The sequence below is a fragment of the Strix aluco genome, chromosome Z (genome assembly GCF_031877795.1).
Source record: "Strix aluco isolate bStrAlu1 chromosome Z, bStrAlu1.hap1, whole genome shotgun sequence".
Classification (NCBI taxonomy): domain Eukaryota; kingdom Metazoa; phylum Chordata; class Aves; order Strigiformes; family Strigidae; genus Strix; species Strix aluco.
Window position 1 is genome coordinate 74996924 of NC_133971.1, and position 15911 is coordinate 75012834.

General features: G+C 43.0%; 1 protein-coding gene across 3 annotated transcripts; it reads right to left on the bottom strand.

The window, feature by feature from the left end:
- Positions 1-1121: 1121 nt before the first annotated feature.
- GCNT1 (glucosaminyl (N-acetyl) transferase 1) lies at positions 1122-14291 on the bottom strand. 3 transcript variants are annotated; one of them, XM_074813258.1, is made up of 4 exons: positions 14188-14291; positions 7460-7536; positions 3920-4055; positions 1122-3523 (listed from the first exon to the last, which is right to left on the bottom strand). In XM_074813258.1, the coding sequence occupies exon 4, from the start codon at positions 3389-3391 to the stop codon at positions 2111-2113; it is 1281 nt and encodes a 426-aa protein (XP_074669359.1). In that variant the 5' UTR covers positions 3392-3523; positions 3920-4055; positions 7460-7536; positions 14188-14291; the 3' UTR covers positions 1122-2110. The 3 variants fall into 3 exon arrangements, with proteins under 3 accessions (XP_074669359.1, XP_074669360.1, XP_074669361.1); XM_074813259.1 differs by lacking the exon at positions 7460-7536 and having other exon boundaries at positions 14188-14288; XM_074813260.1 differs by lacking the exon at positions 14188-14291 and having other exon boundaries at positions 3927-4055; positions 7460-8524.
- Between the last annotated feature and the right edge of the window lie 1620 nt (positions 14292-15911).

The following is a 15911-nucleotide window of genomic DNA, read 5'->3' on the forward strand; positions in this document are numbered from 1 at the left end:
TAATGCAAATACAAAGGATCTGTGTGAGGTTAGTGGCTGACCCAGAAAAGAGGTGAAAAAAAAGAAGGAAAAGAACACCCCCCCAACTGTTATTTGTATGCAAAGAGTAAGAAACTGACTCATTTCCATTATAAAATAGAAAAACTCAGGATACTTATGAGGAAAACAACTTGATAAATCAGGTAAGTGTATATTCTTGAAAACTGAGTAAGAATATCTGGAAAAAATTGAGTGTCTTGATGTGGAATAAAAAACATAACCTAAAGGGTATTGCCTTTTTAGGTCTGCTGTCTAAGGCACCTGGAAGCCTTGCCTGCCAGAAACAGGTTACTGTTAATTTACCACCAAAAAAGCCAAAGGGGGGAAGACAGGGTATTTCCCTTCACTGCCTCAGCTCACAGGCTTTAATTCCCTGTTTATGCATCATATGAGAGTCTCTGAAGACTCTCTAAACAGCTTTCATGTGTTTTGAAGGCAGTTTTCATGTGTTTTGGGGGTTGGCAAGAACAGGCCCTACTTCAGCCTAAATTGCTTGCCCTTCTAGCTGTTTGCGTGATCAAGAGTAAGTGGTTCATTATGTTAAAGTATTGGGGCACACCTTAGGAGAAACTTCGTGACAAACTACCTTTGTAAGAAACACATGCTGCCATCACAGCAACGGTTCAAGAAACAAAAAATTTACTCTGTTTTGCCATTTGGTAGTGCTTGTAATAAATTCTGCTGTCATCTCAGGAGTAACATGAGACACCTGACAATAACCATGCATGACAAACCTGAATTGATATGGAAAGGAATAGTATCATCCCTCACCATGTCCTGTTCTCTCATCACCATGCTTCTGTGTCACATTGCAGCAGCTAAACCAAGCAGAGACCTAACCTGGAACAAAACTCATCCAGATTTCCTCCTTTCCCTTCCACCAAAAGAAGCAAATAAATAAAAATCAGCTGCACCAGCTAAACCTGAACAAGCATAGACACATGAACATATGGAGGAAAGGTAGGAGTTAGCTGCAGCTTCAGATGTGTATGGCAACCTACCATAAAAACACTTTAGGTCTTCATCATTAGGACTTTTTGGTGGTGCTTTTAAAAGGACTTTAATTGTAGGAAGAGGTGACATCATTTAAAAAAATAACTTTATTTTTGCATACTCAATGTTAAACGAATCTGGAACGCAAATTGAGCTTGACAGAAAGCAGAAACCAGCAGTTCCATCAGTGACATTTAGACACTACTGCAGTTCTCTTAAGTTTTTGAGAAACTTGAGTCATTTTGGATCCAAAAGCAAGACTCCTGATATAGTAAAAAGTGTACAATTACAAGTCTAACTCTCATCAGGCACAAAACTGAAGTTTCCCTGAGAAGACATAATTACAAACTAGTGTATACACTTTATATCACATTATCAGAGGGGTTTAAGAGTACAAAACTAAGATTTGGCTGTAAAAATTTAAACACAAGTCCTTAATACTCCATGCTGAAGATGAAATTTTCAGGAGGATTAAGAAGTACATATTACAGAACTACAGCAGTCAGATTTAAGTTAAATGATGACAGCTGGCTTTGGTAAATTCCCTTTTGTAGAGTTTTCAGATCACTTCTAATGTTATTTTCCTGAGATCTTTCAGTACTCTGTAGGAAGTCTGTGCAGTCCAGCTGCTTCTTTCCTTTTTTTTCTCCCCCCTCTTCATCTTTTCCTTCCAGCTAGCATTACATTCATGGGAAAAAAAACTGAGGAATAACCATGAACAACATGCATTTGCCAAGCCTTAAAACAAATAATTTAGTCAAAGGATGTCCATTAATTACACCTTTTGGATAATAAATATTCCAAATAGTTGGCCTTCCAAAAATTGCTGTCTTCAATTTTGCACCCAAAGTTCCAAGCCTCAGTGTGCAACACAAGGCATCCCCATCTTCACTTGAGAAATGTCTTCTCTCCCCCTTGTCCACGAACAAGGCAGGGAGGGCATCATCACCACAATTCCAAAATGTTGAGAACCATTACACATCATCACCATCACCATGACTGGTGTTACATGTTAAAAAAAAGTACATAGCTGTATACTATTTGTACCTATATTTTCTTAACAGGAACAGGCAGTATTTCAGTTCTTTTGCAGATACAAAGCTTTGTGTCGCAAATACTCTTCCAGACATTTCACTGCAAAAGGGTCAACATCAATGTCAAACTTATTAGCAAAGAAGTGGTGGTTTCGTAGCATCCAGTTCAGGTCTCCTACCCCAAAAACACAGACAGAGCGAACATGAACGCCACTGCATGGCGGGTAGGGTGCACCTTTGGACATGTCACCTTCAAAGTACTGCCACTTGACAAACCTGGCCAGTGCATTCATGTCAGAAACGTCGTACTTGTCACTGGAAGAAACTGCACCTGGAACTTCAGGGATTCTCTGAATTGTTGCCCACAGGTACTCATCTGGGCTGTAAGTGTCTTTTGCCCACTCAATAAACTTAAGTATTTTGCTGCTTTCTAATACGTATTCTACAAATCTTCTGCTTACTACAAAATAGGCACTACCAGAAAAAATTGGAGTACTGAGAGGTGGTAGTTGTTTATCTATGCCCATGTTCTTTATTTTACCATCAATAACCTCATGGTGTTTTTTCCACCTTACTTCTTTATAAACAGGCATTTTTTCCGTTTCCAAGCTGTTTTCGCCTTTAAGGGCTTTTAATTTCTCTACCATTTCCTGGTTGGTCTTTATAGGAAAGTCCATGCCACAGAGGTTTATTAGATATTTCCAGTTTGAACTTCTTCTGTAGAGATCTTTCATGCAGTTAATATCTGCCTGCACCCGGCTCCATGAAGCATATACAACACTCTCTAACTGGCTGGAAATAAAGACGTTATCAAAACATGAGACTATTCCCTGCACAGCAGCAAAAAAAGATTCTGGAGATTTTTTGTCAACATGAATGCAGTAAAAATTCTGAGGGGCGTAGATTGATCTTAGGAGTCTATCAAGCATTTCAATTTTGTGATAAACCACTATTGAGTAAGCAATTGGAAATTCTGCTTCTTCATTGCTGAGAGGTTCCATAATGTATTTCCTAGTCTTGGTGAAGGACGCACAGTCTGCTGTCATGTTAATATAATCATTTGTTGTTAGTCTGGGGCGTTTCTTAAATGACACTGACAACGTCTCAAGCTTTACCTTTTCAATCTCTTCTATATCCCCCTCTATTATCTTGGTGCAGTTAACATTGCCAATAGGATCTTCTTTTGTCAGCTCTAGATGTCTCCGATTTAGGAAGTCTTGTTTCTGGTTAACTTTCAAAACCGAAACGATTACTAAAATAAGAGTTAGACCCAAGAAAAGCCTGAAGCGTGAGTTGTGGCAAAACCATAATTTCCTCTTCAGCATTTCAAATACCAGGTAGCTTTGCAGGACTAAAAAAAATGCCCTCCACTCATACCAGCTTCCACAACTTCAGAAAAAACAGTCCGTGTTTCTCAGGAATTTGGTGAGTTTGTCAGGGACATGGAAGGAAAAATCCTAAAATAAAATGAAATATGACTGTCATTCAAAGACTAAGAGGTTTCTCTAAAAAGGTACATTTTAATAACGACATTGTTATTTAGGGACAGTAAAAAGGTGAATGCTTCAGTCAAAAATACTCTGTTGCAAATTAGAAATTAATGACTAAAATTAGTTTATTTTTCTAGAAAAAGATTGGGAGAGTCAGTTTTTGTGAGATGCTATTTCCATAGTACTAAGACTACAAACCAAAGTTCAGTAAGAAAACAGATGCATCTGACAGAATTAAAGCCAGTAAATCAGATATATTACTGAAAAACAAGTATTTGATATTAATTCATGGTTCAGAGTTTGACAAGAATGTTTTATACTCACTTCAGCATTGACATAGGTTTCCTTATAATTATAACTTACCACTCACTTCCTGGATGCTAGTCACACTTTATCTTTTCACTGGGAAGGCAGTCTCTGAAGCCTTTCACGATTTTTCTGTGAGATACAGTCTCTTCAACATCCTGTAGATAAGCTTAGAAATACCATCAGAAAAGACCTAATGAGAAGGGGAGAAAGAAATCAATACAGCATAGCTCCTCAACTTTCAAGGTTGTGAGAACAGCTGTTGCTGAATTGCTTAAGTACCTGTTTAAGGTAAAAGGCAATACTTATGGCCTATCTCTAAAGCTGATTTGTGTTAAGTCACTGCAAATGAACAAATCTAAGAGCACAGCAGTGTTGTGTTACCATCGATTAAACACTCTTGTTTTTCATTCAGTAATTGCTTTTATGTGGAAATATGCTTCAAGGCTGAGTTGCAACAAGAGTTAGAATATGCCAATCTTATTTGCATCGTTAGTTCACAGGCACTACATTTTTGTTTGTTAGTCCTGTTTTCCCTTAAGCACCTTTTTTCTGTTTCAGTACTCTGTGAAGGGATCACTGCATCGTTATGTAGCTGCTACAGCTGTAGCTGTTGAGAAAACTGTAGTCTAGAACTGGATTACAGATCCGGGTGTCTTTTTTTGTAAATACTACCTCATGCAGGTAAACTGATCAAGAACGCGGTATCCTTAAACAACCTACATTGCCACTCAAATGCCATTTGTACTTACAAATTCATTGCCTAATAATTCAGCACAGGTTTGAATTTCAAACCAACTTCTAATTGTAAAAAAAATACAGTTTATAGAGAATGTCTTATAAAATTCTAATCTATAAGTTAAAACGTTAATGAAATATTGAAGTATTTGAGAGATATACAGCTCCTTTCATTTTTACTACTTTCAAGAAAAATTTAGTGCCTCTGAATAACTTTCTGAACAGCTATAACTGCTACCCAAAAAAACTGGTGAGAAGATTTGTTTAAGAAAAAGAAGTGTGCACTGTGTCCACTTCTGGGTTTTGCTGTAGGCTGTTCAGCATAAGATTTTATTCTCCCTGCCCCGCCCCCTCCCTTTTCTTTACGGTACCCCAGTATCATTTTAGCTTTTCATTCTCAAACTGTGGCTTTTAACCTGCTACTTGCAAATCTCAGAACAGGTGCATGTATGAAATCGAGGGCTGGCATCACAGTTTTTTGGTAGTAATGCTGCCACCGGGTTGCACTACACATTGGGTCCACCACTATGCCCACATTGCCAACTGAGTGGGGAAACTGATCCACATGTTGTAGGTGGGGGGGACAGTGTGAATCACTGCATGAATATCTAGCACAGCTATAAGGTTCAGAAGTATTTTAAGGAAGTACTATAACCAAGTATTTTGTAATTCAAGCCACCAGCAGGCAGAGACCACAAACTATTTGTGACTAACAGCATTAGATAAACATCTTATTTACTATAAAGTATACTTTATTTTCAGAGTTACACCTGTAATGATTTTATCCTGCATTTCTAATTTATCTTAGGGAGAAGGACATTTGTTCCAAGTCTGTTTTAGTTGTATAGTGAAGTCAAACTGGAAGAAAAAAGTTTTAACCCTGAAGTAGCCAGTAGCCAATTGAACTAGTGTGCAATTACAGCTGAAAGTATAGAGAGGTACCTTTTAAATATCAGATCTCACACTTGGAATTTGAATTTAAAAAATTTAAAGAGGGAAATTCCACTCTACTTTGAGTTTGCAATGTGGCATCAAACACTATGACATAATTTAGGGCAAATTTTAACATGCTTTATAACTTATCACATGCTTGCTTACTTGATGTCCTCCTATTTTTGACTAGTAGATCTGATCCAATAAATATAATATCCATCACATATGAAATTAACAAAGGAAGGATACTCGCTATGTGATAATCTCCATAATCTCTATTGAGTATGTATTTCCACAGGATGACGTTTATAATACTGGTTACCCTTAAATTGCTGTTTTCTGTCTACCAACTTAGAAATTAAGACTTTTCTAGAATTTAAAATGTACTTCAAATACACTTATATTTGTGAAGCTTAGAAGACCGAAGATGGAATCCTTCTTTCTTTAGGATGAGAGTTAGCACTACTATTTTATTCTATTCTCAGTTTTTATAGGAGCACTAGCATTGTGGAGTAACATACACTTCAAGAGGATTGCCACCCTCTCCCTGTTCTTTACAATGCAGGGAGGCAGAGCCTTAACTGGAAAATACCATTGTGGTCTTCCCCTTCTACAATTTCCAAATAATAAAGCTTGCTAAGAAGTCTGTACTGCTCCTGTTTTAGAATAAAAGTTAGTTGAAAGCGGGGTAAAGAATCTCTTTCAGAAAGGCCTTGTATACCCAGCTGGATGCAATTTCTCTATTGTTTTGAGCTCAGAATAATCAGACCCTGCATTTCCATTATACCAAAATGAGAGATCTGCAAACATTTACATGTTAACATGGCTCTTATCTTTAGGTGGAGGTTTTTCCCCACAGTCAAATTTCTCTCACTGACATGCTGATTCCTATAAACAGTCTTAACAATAAATTATTTGTTTCTGCTTGCAATTCCTTTTCTAAAAACGCCTAAAACTTGATCATATCCCATTCTTCACAAAAGCTGACCTTTTCAAGATAAGGAAAGACTTGGTACCTTTCCTCTAATAATATACCTGATTTTTGTTTTATAAAGTTTGATGAGCCTAGAATATTCATTAACATAGCTTCAGAGTGCATTCAGTAAAGATTTTAACATGTTTTTCTCAAGCTCTGTGTAGCTTTAGTGTGCACACTAGAGAATGCGGTGTCCAAGACAGCACTTTGCACTGTGGTAGAGCAGGAAGGAGGTTTGTACAGCCACAGATAAAAGACTACATGCTGCAGCCTTGGTCTTGCTCTCAACTGAAGTTCAGCTGCAGAAGTTATGTACTTGACCCGCTTCCTTCTTTTACTGCCTCCTCCTCAAGTGAGAGACTGTATTTCTGATGCAGCAGTCATTAAAAGGGGAAACATTTGGAGGAGTTAGTCCAAAGGTTGAGTTAGCTGCCTGCTTCCCTCTTTCCTGCCAAAATTATTCACTGTTGTATACACAGAATCACAGAATCATCTAGGTTGGAAGGGACCTTGAAGATCATCCAGTCCAACCATTAACCTAACATTAACAGTTCCCAACTACACCATATCCCTAAGTGCTATGTCGACCCAACTCTTAAACACCTCCAGGGATGGGGACTCCGCCACCTCCCTGGGCAGCCCATTCCAACGCCTAACAACCCGTTCTGTAAAGAAATGCTTCCTAATATCCAGTCTAAACCTTCCCTGGCGCAACTTGAGGCCATTCCCTCTTGTCCTTTCGCTTATTACTTGGTTAAAGAGACTCATCCCCAGCTCTCTGCAACCTCCTTTCAGGTAGTTGTAGAGGGCGATGAGGTCTCCCCTAAGATATATACAAACTGTATGGTATGACTACGCACAAAACCAATATAATTTCAACTTGATTTTTACTAGAGACTAGTGTTCTCCATTTAAATAGACCTTATGGAAAGAAGCATTACTGTACTTACTTTAAATCTCCAGTTCTGGCACCTCTTCTGTGTCAGAGGGCAAATCACTTGGATCATCTGCCTCTTAGTTTATTCATCTGTGAAACAAGTAATCACCTGGCAGTTTGGGAGGTGTCTTGGTAAAATTCAGGTTCTGATTTAACTTTTACATTACTGTAAAGGTGCTACTGTAAAACAGCTGATTTCATTAACAGTGTCTTTACCTGGTTAGTATATAAACTTGTGTTAACCCTATATGCTAAATTATTAATCTGACCCATGGTACTACTGAAATGAGTCATCAGTAGACTACATGGGTACTTATGCAAAAGGAGCTTAAGGGGAATAACCTTCCTCAAAGAAAGGCTGTGGCCATAGACAGGAGGGAGCAGCACCCTCCGAGCCCAGCTCAGCATGTGATTTTAGATATGTGTGGCTTCACCCATCCTTAAAAACAAACAGAAAATCCCAAGAAGCCCAAGTCTTCAGAGGAAAAAACAAACAAAACACTTTTCCAAGATTATACCACAGCTCGGAGGGAGACCAAAGTTCACGTGGAGGTTTTATACAGACAGGCTCGACTGGAGCTGCAGCCTGTAGTGGCAGTGCTATTAGCAAGGACCCTTACATCAACACCACGGGGCTGATCCTAAGAAAGAGGATGTTTGCAAGGGCACAGAGTCACAGAGCGCTCTACACCAAACCTGATGCAGGGTGTGTGCCTCAGCCCAGCAACATGAAACCAGCCTTTGGCAGAGCAGACCTCCTCAGCTGCAGTTGCACGGTGCAACTGGTCCAATAACACGAGCTGCTGCTGGTGGAAGGAGCAGCCCCGCTCCCATCTCTGCTGGCTGCCTGTTGGGCCTAGAGGGGTATGACAGCAGATCCAACCAGGCTCTCATGGCCACCAGCAGGGCCCCAAGGGCACTTACAGGCCTTGACGGCTCCAGCCAGCCCCCTCCGAGCTCCCCCATGACCCCACTTCAGCCTCCCAGGGCTGTCAGCCCCTGCCCCAGTGATGCCATAGTAGGGCTGGTCTCCAGCTCCCACAGCCTAGCCTTTGGCCCTGACAAGCTGGGCCCAAGCACCAGCCCAGCCTCGACCTGTCTCAGTCCCCATGGAGGTGTCAGGGTGGTCCGCAGGGCTGCCCCCATGCCCCCCGGCTGCCCCGCTCCTGGCTGGGGCGGTGGGACAGCTACTGAGAGACCCACCACAGGGAGCCCCCGGCCCTGTGGCACCCTGGAAAACTCTGCTCACCATGCCGCAGTCCAGCAAACTCACGCTTCAGGTTTTAGGCACTTGTCTGGACAGAAATGGCTGCGAGTGAGAGATGTATCTTTTCCTGAATGAGGTTAAAAGCAATGGCAGCTTCTGAGCAGTGTCACGTTAGGGTTGCACCGCTCTCTGGGGCTATTCATTTTGTCTGAGTTACAGTGTTAGGATTGCAAAACCAGGATTCCCATTTCTCAGGCGTCGCAGGGCCTCCCTCATGCCAGCTCGCATAAAATGCATCACCCTCCTCTGTCCTGTCCAAAGTAGTTTAAGGAGCAGAGTGAAACCATAAACTAAATAGGGGTTTTTTTGTATTTAAGCAATTAACATATATTTTTATGCTAAGTGTATTTTTTCCTTGAAAAAGCAGTGAGGGTTTGCTGTGAAATAGTACACAGACCCATCTCATGATAAGATAAAAATCATTAGGGGCTGGTAGCACACGAACAAAAAAATTCAGGTGTCTTTCAATTTTGGCACTTCAGTCTTTTCTCCTATCAGTGGAAAAACTGTTGAGGCAAGACGTTAAACTCAGCTTCCAAAAACACACCATGAGCCAGTAGCAGCATCAGAAGTTCAGAAAGGTGTAGGTAGAGGGTAAGAAAGTACTTTGGGTTACTTCAGCTGCCTGTAAATCTTGTGAAAGACTAATAGAAATGCAGGAAAGAGAGGTAGCATCATGGAGACCATCAGGAGATTAAAAACAGTTATAACAAGAGCAGGGAGGATCTGATAGGTCTTGCAGACTTAGCTGCAATGTTCTGGTGTCTCAACTCTCGCAGCCTTGTGGGCTGCTGAACTAACGTGCACCCAGCTTCTTTGTTTTTCCTCCTATTCTGCTTCCTCTAACAAATACCAGAGGAAGTTGAGGGTGACGTTTGCTCTCTTGCAGTTGCTTTGGTGACTTTTGCCATACAGCTACTGTGGAGAGGACCCAGCAACATGAACATTATGCAGGCCTCTATTATATGTCCACAGACACATTAGCTTTTAATCAAAGCTTTACAACAGGTATTTGAAAACTTCCTGGCAGCTGCACTAATACCCTACATCCATTCATGACGACATGATATTTTTGTTTTTATAGAAATGTATTGAAGAAAAGCCAAGTGGAAAATGTAGCGCTGAGTACACCCACCTCTGAAGTGGCAGTTGGGATGGGCCAGGAGACAAGTAATCGTTTTGATGGGTGGGGAGTGAGAGTCAGAATTGACTTATTTTTCCCTTTTCTTGCCTCAGAGGAAAGTAAGATATAAGGAAACTTCAGCTACCCCTGAGAATAGTAAGTGAGCAGGTGTTGACCAGATCCTTGTTGCTCTCTTTCCCCATTCCCAAATTCCACCAGAGATACAAAACTTTTCCTCAACACTTCAGAAGAAGGCCTGCTACTGAGGGTGGATTTGCTGGAAAGTCCTTGAGTTTTACCAGGATGCTTCAAAGCATACATGTCCTGGAAGCAGTTAATTACAATTAACCATTCAGGCTCAGTTATGCAGAAGATGAAGTGATTTTTAAAGCAGTAAGCAGCTTGCATAAATATAAACAAGCATAAGTGCACAAAGACAGACTGCAGAGACACAGTGTTATCTGCAGAGATCTGCCAGACACAGAACAGAGTCACATTTACTCAGCATTTCCATGATATCAAGCAGCAGGATCTTGAAAGTAGATACGCCTGTAACTGAATGAAAGTACTCATGTTTGTTCCGTTAGATAGTCTTCAGTCTTACTGAAAATAAGAATTGGTCACAAGCTGAGTATTTGAGTTACTGTTACGACTTTACCGGACTAAGACCTGTAAGTCATGCAGAGGCAGCAGCAGGGTTCCACATAGGTGCAGTTGTCTGCTCACTGACAACACTCTGCAGGAGCAGACGTTTTATTTCAGAGTTGCTTAAAAAAACCCAAGTAAAACACTTCCTTTTTATAGAAAAAAAAGAACACATTTCTAGTCCCTTCTTAGCTTAGAAGGCAGCTTTAAACAAAACTCCACAAACAACTACTACTGCTGCACCTACCACTTCATGGAGATTAAATAGTGAGAGTAGCTAAAAATAGATAGCTGTTTTTCAACGGGGGAAAAAAAAGTATGAAAATAAATTCAAATCCCTGGGTATGCAGAGATCTTATGTTCAAATGTCAGGAATCTGACACACAAAAATCTTTCTCTTTTAGAAAATTACTAAAACCCACATGAACATACACTCTATGTATAAAATGGCATTGAAAAAATGTAAATTTTCTTAGCCTTTCTAGTACTCTCTTGCGCTACTGTATCAAGTAAATCTTCCTCAGAATAGTTCAAAGCCTGATTCCCATTTGCATTCACGTCTGTCCTTAGAGGTTCCACAGGAAGTTATAATAAGAAATTTCAACTAAGGAAAGTAAAGTCCTTATGGCAAAGTCATTCAGTGACCAGTTCCTACCTCGAGAAGTCTGTGACTCAGTACTGACGAAAAGATACGTTTTACCTATGGTAATTAACACTGAAAGTACACTCACAAATCCCAAAACAAAAAACCCCACAAAATCTTTAAAGTAATGTTGTCCAATTTAACACCCAGTACAACTGCCTGGTGTTCACCAAGATAATTTCGACACATTGGCTATTTCAAAGTAAAATGCGTGTCTTTTTTTTTTTTTCACATTATTCTAAAGTAGGAACTAAAATTTTGCCAGGAGCAGAGCAGTCACTGCACTCCTTGTGCCCACATACAGAATTTTGCTAACTGCTGCCTTGTGACAATGCTGTATTTCAGAATGAGACACACTGGCAGACTGTGACAGGAAAGGTGGTATCTACTAAACCACAACTAAATATTGTGGGGGAAGGAGAGTATTTGGATCACTCTTCAAGCACAACATTTAAGATATTATTCTGAGGAGACTTTCTTTAGCCTTATGTAGAAGCCAATGTTTTAAAGCCATGCCTACAGTTACAGTTCATCAGTGAGCTGGTGGACAAATAGTACTAGCAGCAGTAATCTCCTCTGGAGAGAACAGATGTCTCCTGTTACAGGACTAACAAGGATCAGCATCATGCTTAGGTGCACAGGTTTAACTCTATTGTTCAAGTCAATAAAATAATACTTCCTACTTCTAATCTACAGTTTAGGACTATGTGATATTCTTTCCTGGTTTTTTCACTGTTCACTTCAGATGGTATGTGTTTAATCTGACCTGTAATACAACTGCAAATAAACATACAGTTCAAAACCACAACTTTTTACTAAGGAGCACCTGGGAAATAGGTTCCATTGCAAAATACACAAAAAGACAGATAAACACCCCCCCATATTATAGTTTATAGTGCTGTATATACATAATCAGCAATGGGTAACTGTCATCACAGAAACTTTATACTGGGTGAGAACTGCCACCTCTTACTCCCTTCCTTACAGGATTTTTTGGTAGGAAAAAGCCTGATCCTTCCACTCCCCCAAAAGATAAACAAAAGAAGGCTTTAAAATCTAACGAAGAACAGTGTGTATGATAGGAGAATCCACAGCTGGGAACATTTTAGTAACACAGTTACCAAAACAGATTTTGTTGTGATTTACAGTGTTCTTATCTGGGGGGTGCAAACAGCTTTCTGAGATAACCTATCACAGTTTTCTGAGATGTGATGAGGTTTCTGTTTGTTTTATTAAGATTCTCTACTAGTGCCCTGATTATCCTGCGTGTAATAATGCTTCACAGTGCAAGAAGTGGTTTCCCTGAAGCTATGAATTAAACCTAATAGCGCAAGTTATTTCGGTTTTACTAGTTGGGCATGCTACATTCCTGTGGAATTACCTTTTTTCACCTTTCCCAAGGCAGAATTCTATGTTGATGAAGTTAGGTGTTTTCAAAGTTTCAGGAGTTTATGAACTAAAGTAGGTGTAGAACTTTTGGATTATGTTGGAATCCAAATGAAAACCGGGAGGAGATTATTAGGAAAACAAAATTGAATCTCTTCATAACCTAGCAGTGGGTTTTCCACTGTGGCAACAAATTTGGAGAGCAGGATTTTGCTCAGTAAATCACCATATTCTCAGCACAGCAGACGGTAAATCTTCATCTTGTATGTCCCCCAGTGCATTTCACTTAAGTTAGGAAAAAGAGAACAGACTTGGCAAAGGTATTCATCTGGTTTTTTAAGCAATTTTGGCTCTTCTGACCTCAGGAAAGAAGTATGACCCCAGACAATTTAGATTCATAGGAAAGAGATGATGCTGATAACTGATATTCACTGTAGGTAGAGAATCACTGAGGAGAGAAAATAAAAGTAGTGTTTTCTTTTGTATATACCTACTTTCAAAAACAATGTACCATTTTAACTGAGCTCCAACTTGAACTACAAATACCGCATTATTTTTCACAAGAATTTTCAAGGTGAAGCTGATAGATTGAAATGCTAGATTTGTCCCCTTACTACCATTTCTGACTCTGACATTCTTGCCAACTCTGAGGTCACCCACCTTATATTCCATTAAAAAAGAAATTTAAAATTGGAGACTCCGAAAACAGCCATTCCCTCATGCTGCCACTCCTCCTCTTTCCCACAAAGAAATCTACTTTTCTGAGTAACACTGAAAGGAGGCAAAGTGCCAGAGCATAACTAAGTCTCCCGTCAGGCTTCTGAGTCCTCCCACCCAACCTGGTTCACAGAAAACCATTTACAACCGTCTACACAGCTTTGGTGTTCTGGGGGGGGAAAAAAAAAAAAAAAAAAAAAAAAGTTTCTTCAGGGTTTTCCCAGTTCTAGCAAGTTTAACAGAGGGGGAAAAAAAAAAAAAAAGCCACATCCCAGTATTGCAACACCTCGGGAGCATCAGATGTTCCCTGCACCACCCAGCATCCCCGAGGCCATCAGCCTGCCCTGGGCTCCCCTGCATGCACTGCCGCGGGAAAAGGCACGGGGAGAAAGGGAAGAAAAGACCGACCGAAAGTAAGTGAGGTGGGGGGGGGGGGACGGTAGAAAGGGGAGAAGGAAAAAAAAGGTGGTGGTAGAAAGGGGAGAAGGAAAGAAAGGGGAGATATAAAGAGGAAAGGGAGAGGGAAAAGGGAAAAAAGGCGGAAAAAGGGAGAAAAAAAGGGAAAAGCGGAAAGGAAGAGGGGAAAGGGAGGGAAAGAAAAAGGAGGAGAGAGAATGGGGAGATAAACAGAGAAAAATGAAGGAGGGGAGAGGAAGAAAGGAAAGAAGGGAAGGAAAGAGCGGAAGAAAGTAAAGAGGAGCTACAGAAGAGAAGGAGAGAGAGGCACGGCAGCTGCGCCTGCCTCCGTGCGGCACCTGCCCGGCGATCCCGCGGCTCCTGGAGGAGCGCTGCGCCGCGCCGCTCCGCGCCGCTCGGCGGGCCGCGGGGGATCCCCCGGCAGGAGCGATGCGGTGCGATGCGGTGCGGTGCGGTGCGATGCGATGCGATGCTCCCCTCCTCTCCCCTCCCCGCCCCGCCCGGCCCGGCCCGCGCCCCTCCCGGCCCGCCCGCAGCACCCACCTGCGGGGCCGCGGCCGCTCTCGCCCGGCGCAGTGGGGGGGGGTGGCGGCAGGCAGGGCGCCCGGGCCAGCGCGGGGCAGCGCGGGGCAGCGCGGGGCAGCGCGGAGCCGCACGTCCCCTGCCTGCGCGGCCCGGCTCTGGGCTGCCGGCCCCCGTCCGGCCCCCGCCTCCCCCGGCACCACCCACCCACCGGCCCCGCGCTCAGCTGGTCGCGTCCCGCCCCTTCCCTCACTCCGGCAGCGCCGAGCTGTCGCCAGCCCGTTTTGCAACTGCTCTGCTTTAGCTTTTTTGTTTGTTTGTTTGTTTTTTTCCCCCCTTTTCTCAAGGCATCCTCTGGCAGTGCCGGTAACGTCGATCGACATCCACGTAGGACGGAGCGGGGGCAACTCCTCTGCGGCTCATGGCAACAAAGGGCTTTCTCACGGTTCCCCGGGCCACCCCGGGGGACGGCCTGGCCCCTCAGGAGGAGGCAGCACCCCCAGGGCGCAGTCCGAAACGACCATACACCCACCGCGGTGGTGTGCGGCAGGGCAGCGCGCCTCGAGTGGCACTCGGCGGGCGAGGGGGAGAGTCACCGCGACGGCGCCGCGGAGGCTCGGTGGGGTTGCAGCCACCGCGCGTTTGTCGGCGGGGACCCGGCGGGGACGCAGCGGGGCCGGGGCTGCCGCCAGTGCGGGTGTGCAGCGCCGGTCCCGCAGCGCCCACCTGGCACCGCGCTGCCCGGAGCTCTCGCCGTCTGCGGATAGATGTGTTTTAAATGGGTCAGTGGGTGGAAAAACCGAGCGGCGGAAGAGGGGGGTGGGGTGGGAAGGGAGCAGACCTCTCTGGTAAACCGGGTACGAAACTCGCAGCCGTGAGAAGAAAAGCGTGTCCAGACAGAGTCTGAGGAAGACTGATTTGTTGTTCGGTTTGTCCCACCAAATGTCTGCCCGACGATAAACATACTCGACAGGGTTTGGAGAGTTGTGAAGCATGAAGGTGCAGCTTAGGGGCAGGCAGCTTCTTAATATGTTATCAAAGTGCTTAAAAAGAAAACAGATTAAGTTCAGAGGAAATAGGAAGTTCAAAGAAAGCATCTTCCTAATTAAACCGAAGTGCTGCAGCCTGCAGCAGCTTAAACAGTGCTTGCAGCATTCCCCAAGAAGCCCCTGCACATCAGCATTATCTGGAGTGCGGTATGATTTGGCAGATCGAGGCACGCCTAAAGAACTCTCCTGTTCTTTCCTCATCGCTGTTGTGAGCTCCCACTGGAGGTTCATGCATCTGCACAGTATGCAGGATCAAGGGCCTGAAAGCTAACAAGAAAACGAGAAGATCTGGTTTCAAGGCTGTCACTAGGAGACAATGCCAGGAAAAGAGGAAATTGCCTCCACATGTCACCACTTAGATCAGACAGGTTAGTTTGGGAATGGACTTGAAGACCTCAGATCTGAATCATCATGTGTCAGGAAAATTTTCGTTATATATGTACCTTTCGGGTAGAGAAGTAGTGCATAACTGCATGCTAGCCTGGCAGCCCTCCCTTTTTTCTGACAGGTGGGGGGAAAAAGAGGGTCTTTCTAGTGCATCTGTAAGTTACAGGGCTGAACTTCAGGTGGAGCACCATACTAAAAAGGCCTTTCCTCTGTAAACCCAGTAGAGGTTGGTAACAGAAATGTCCAACAAGGGTGAGAAATCTGGAGGGAGGGGGCAAGACTTCCTGCTTGTTTTTCCCATGGAGAGTG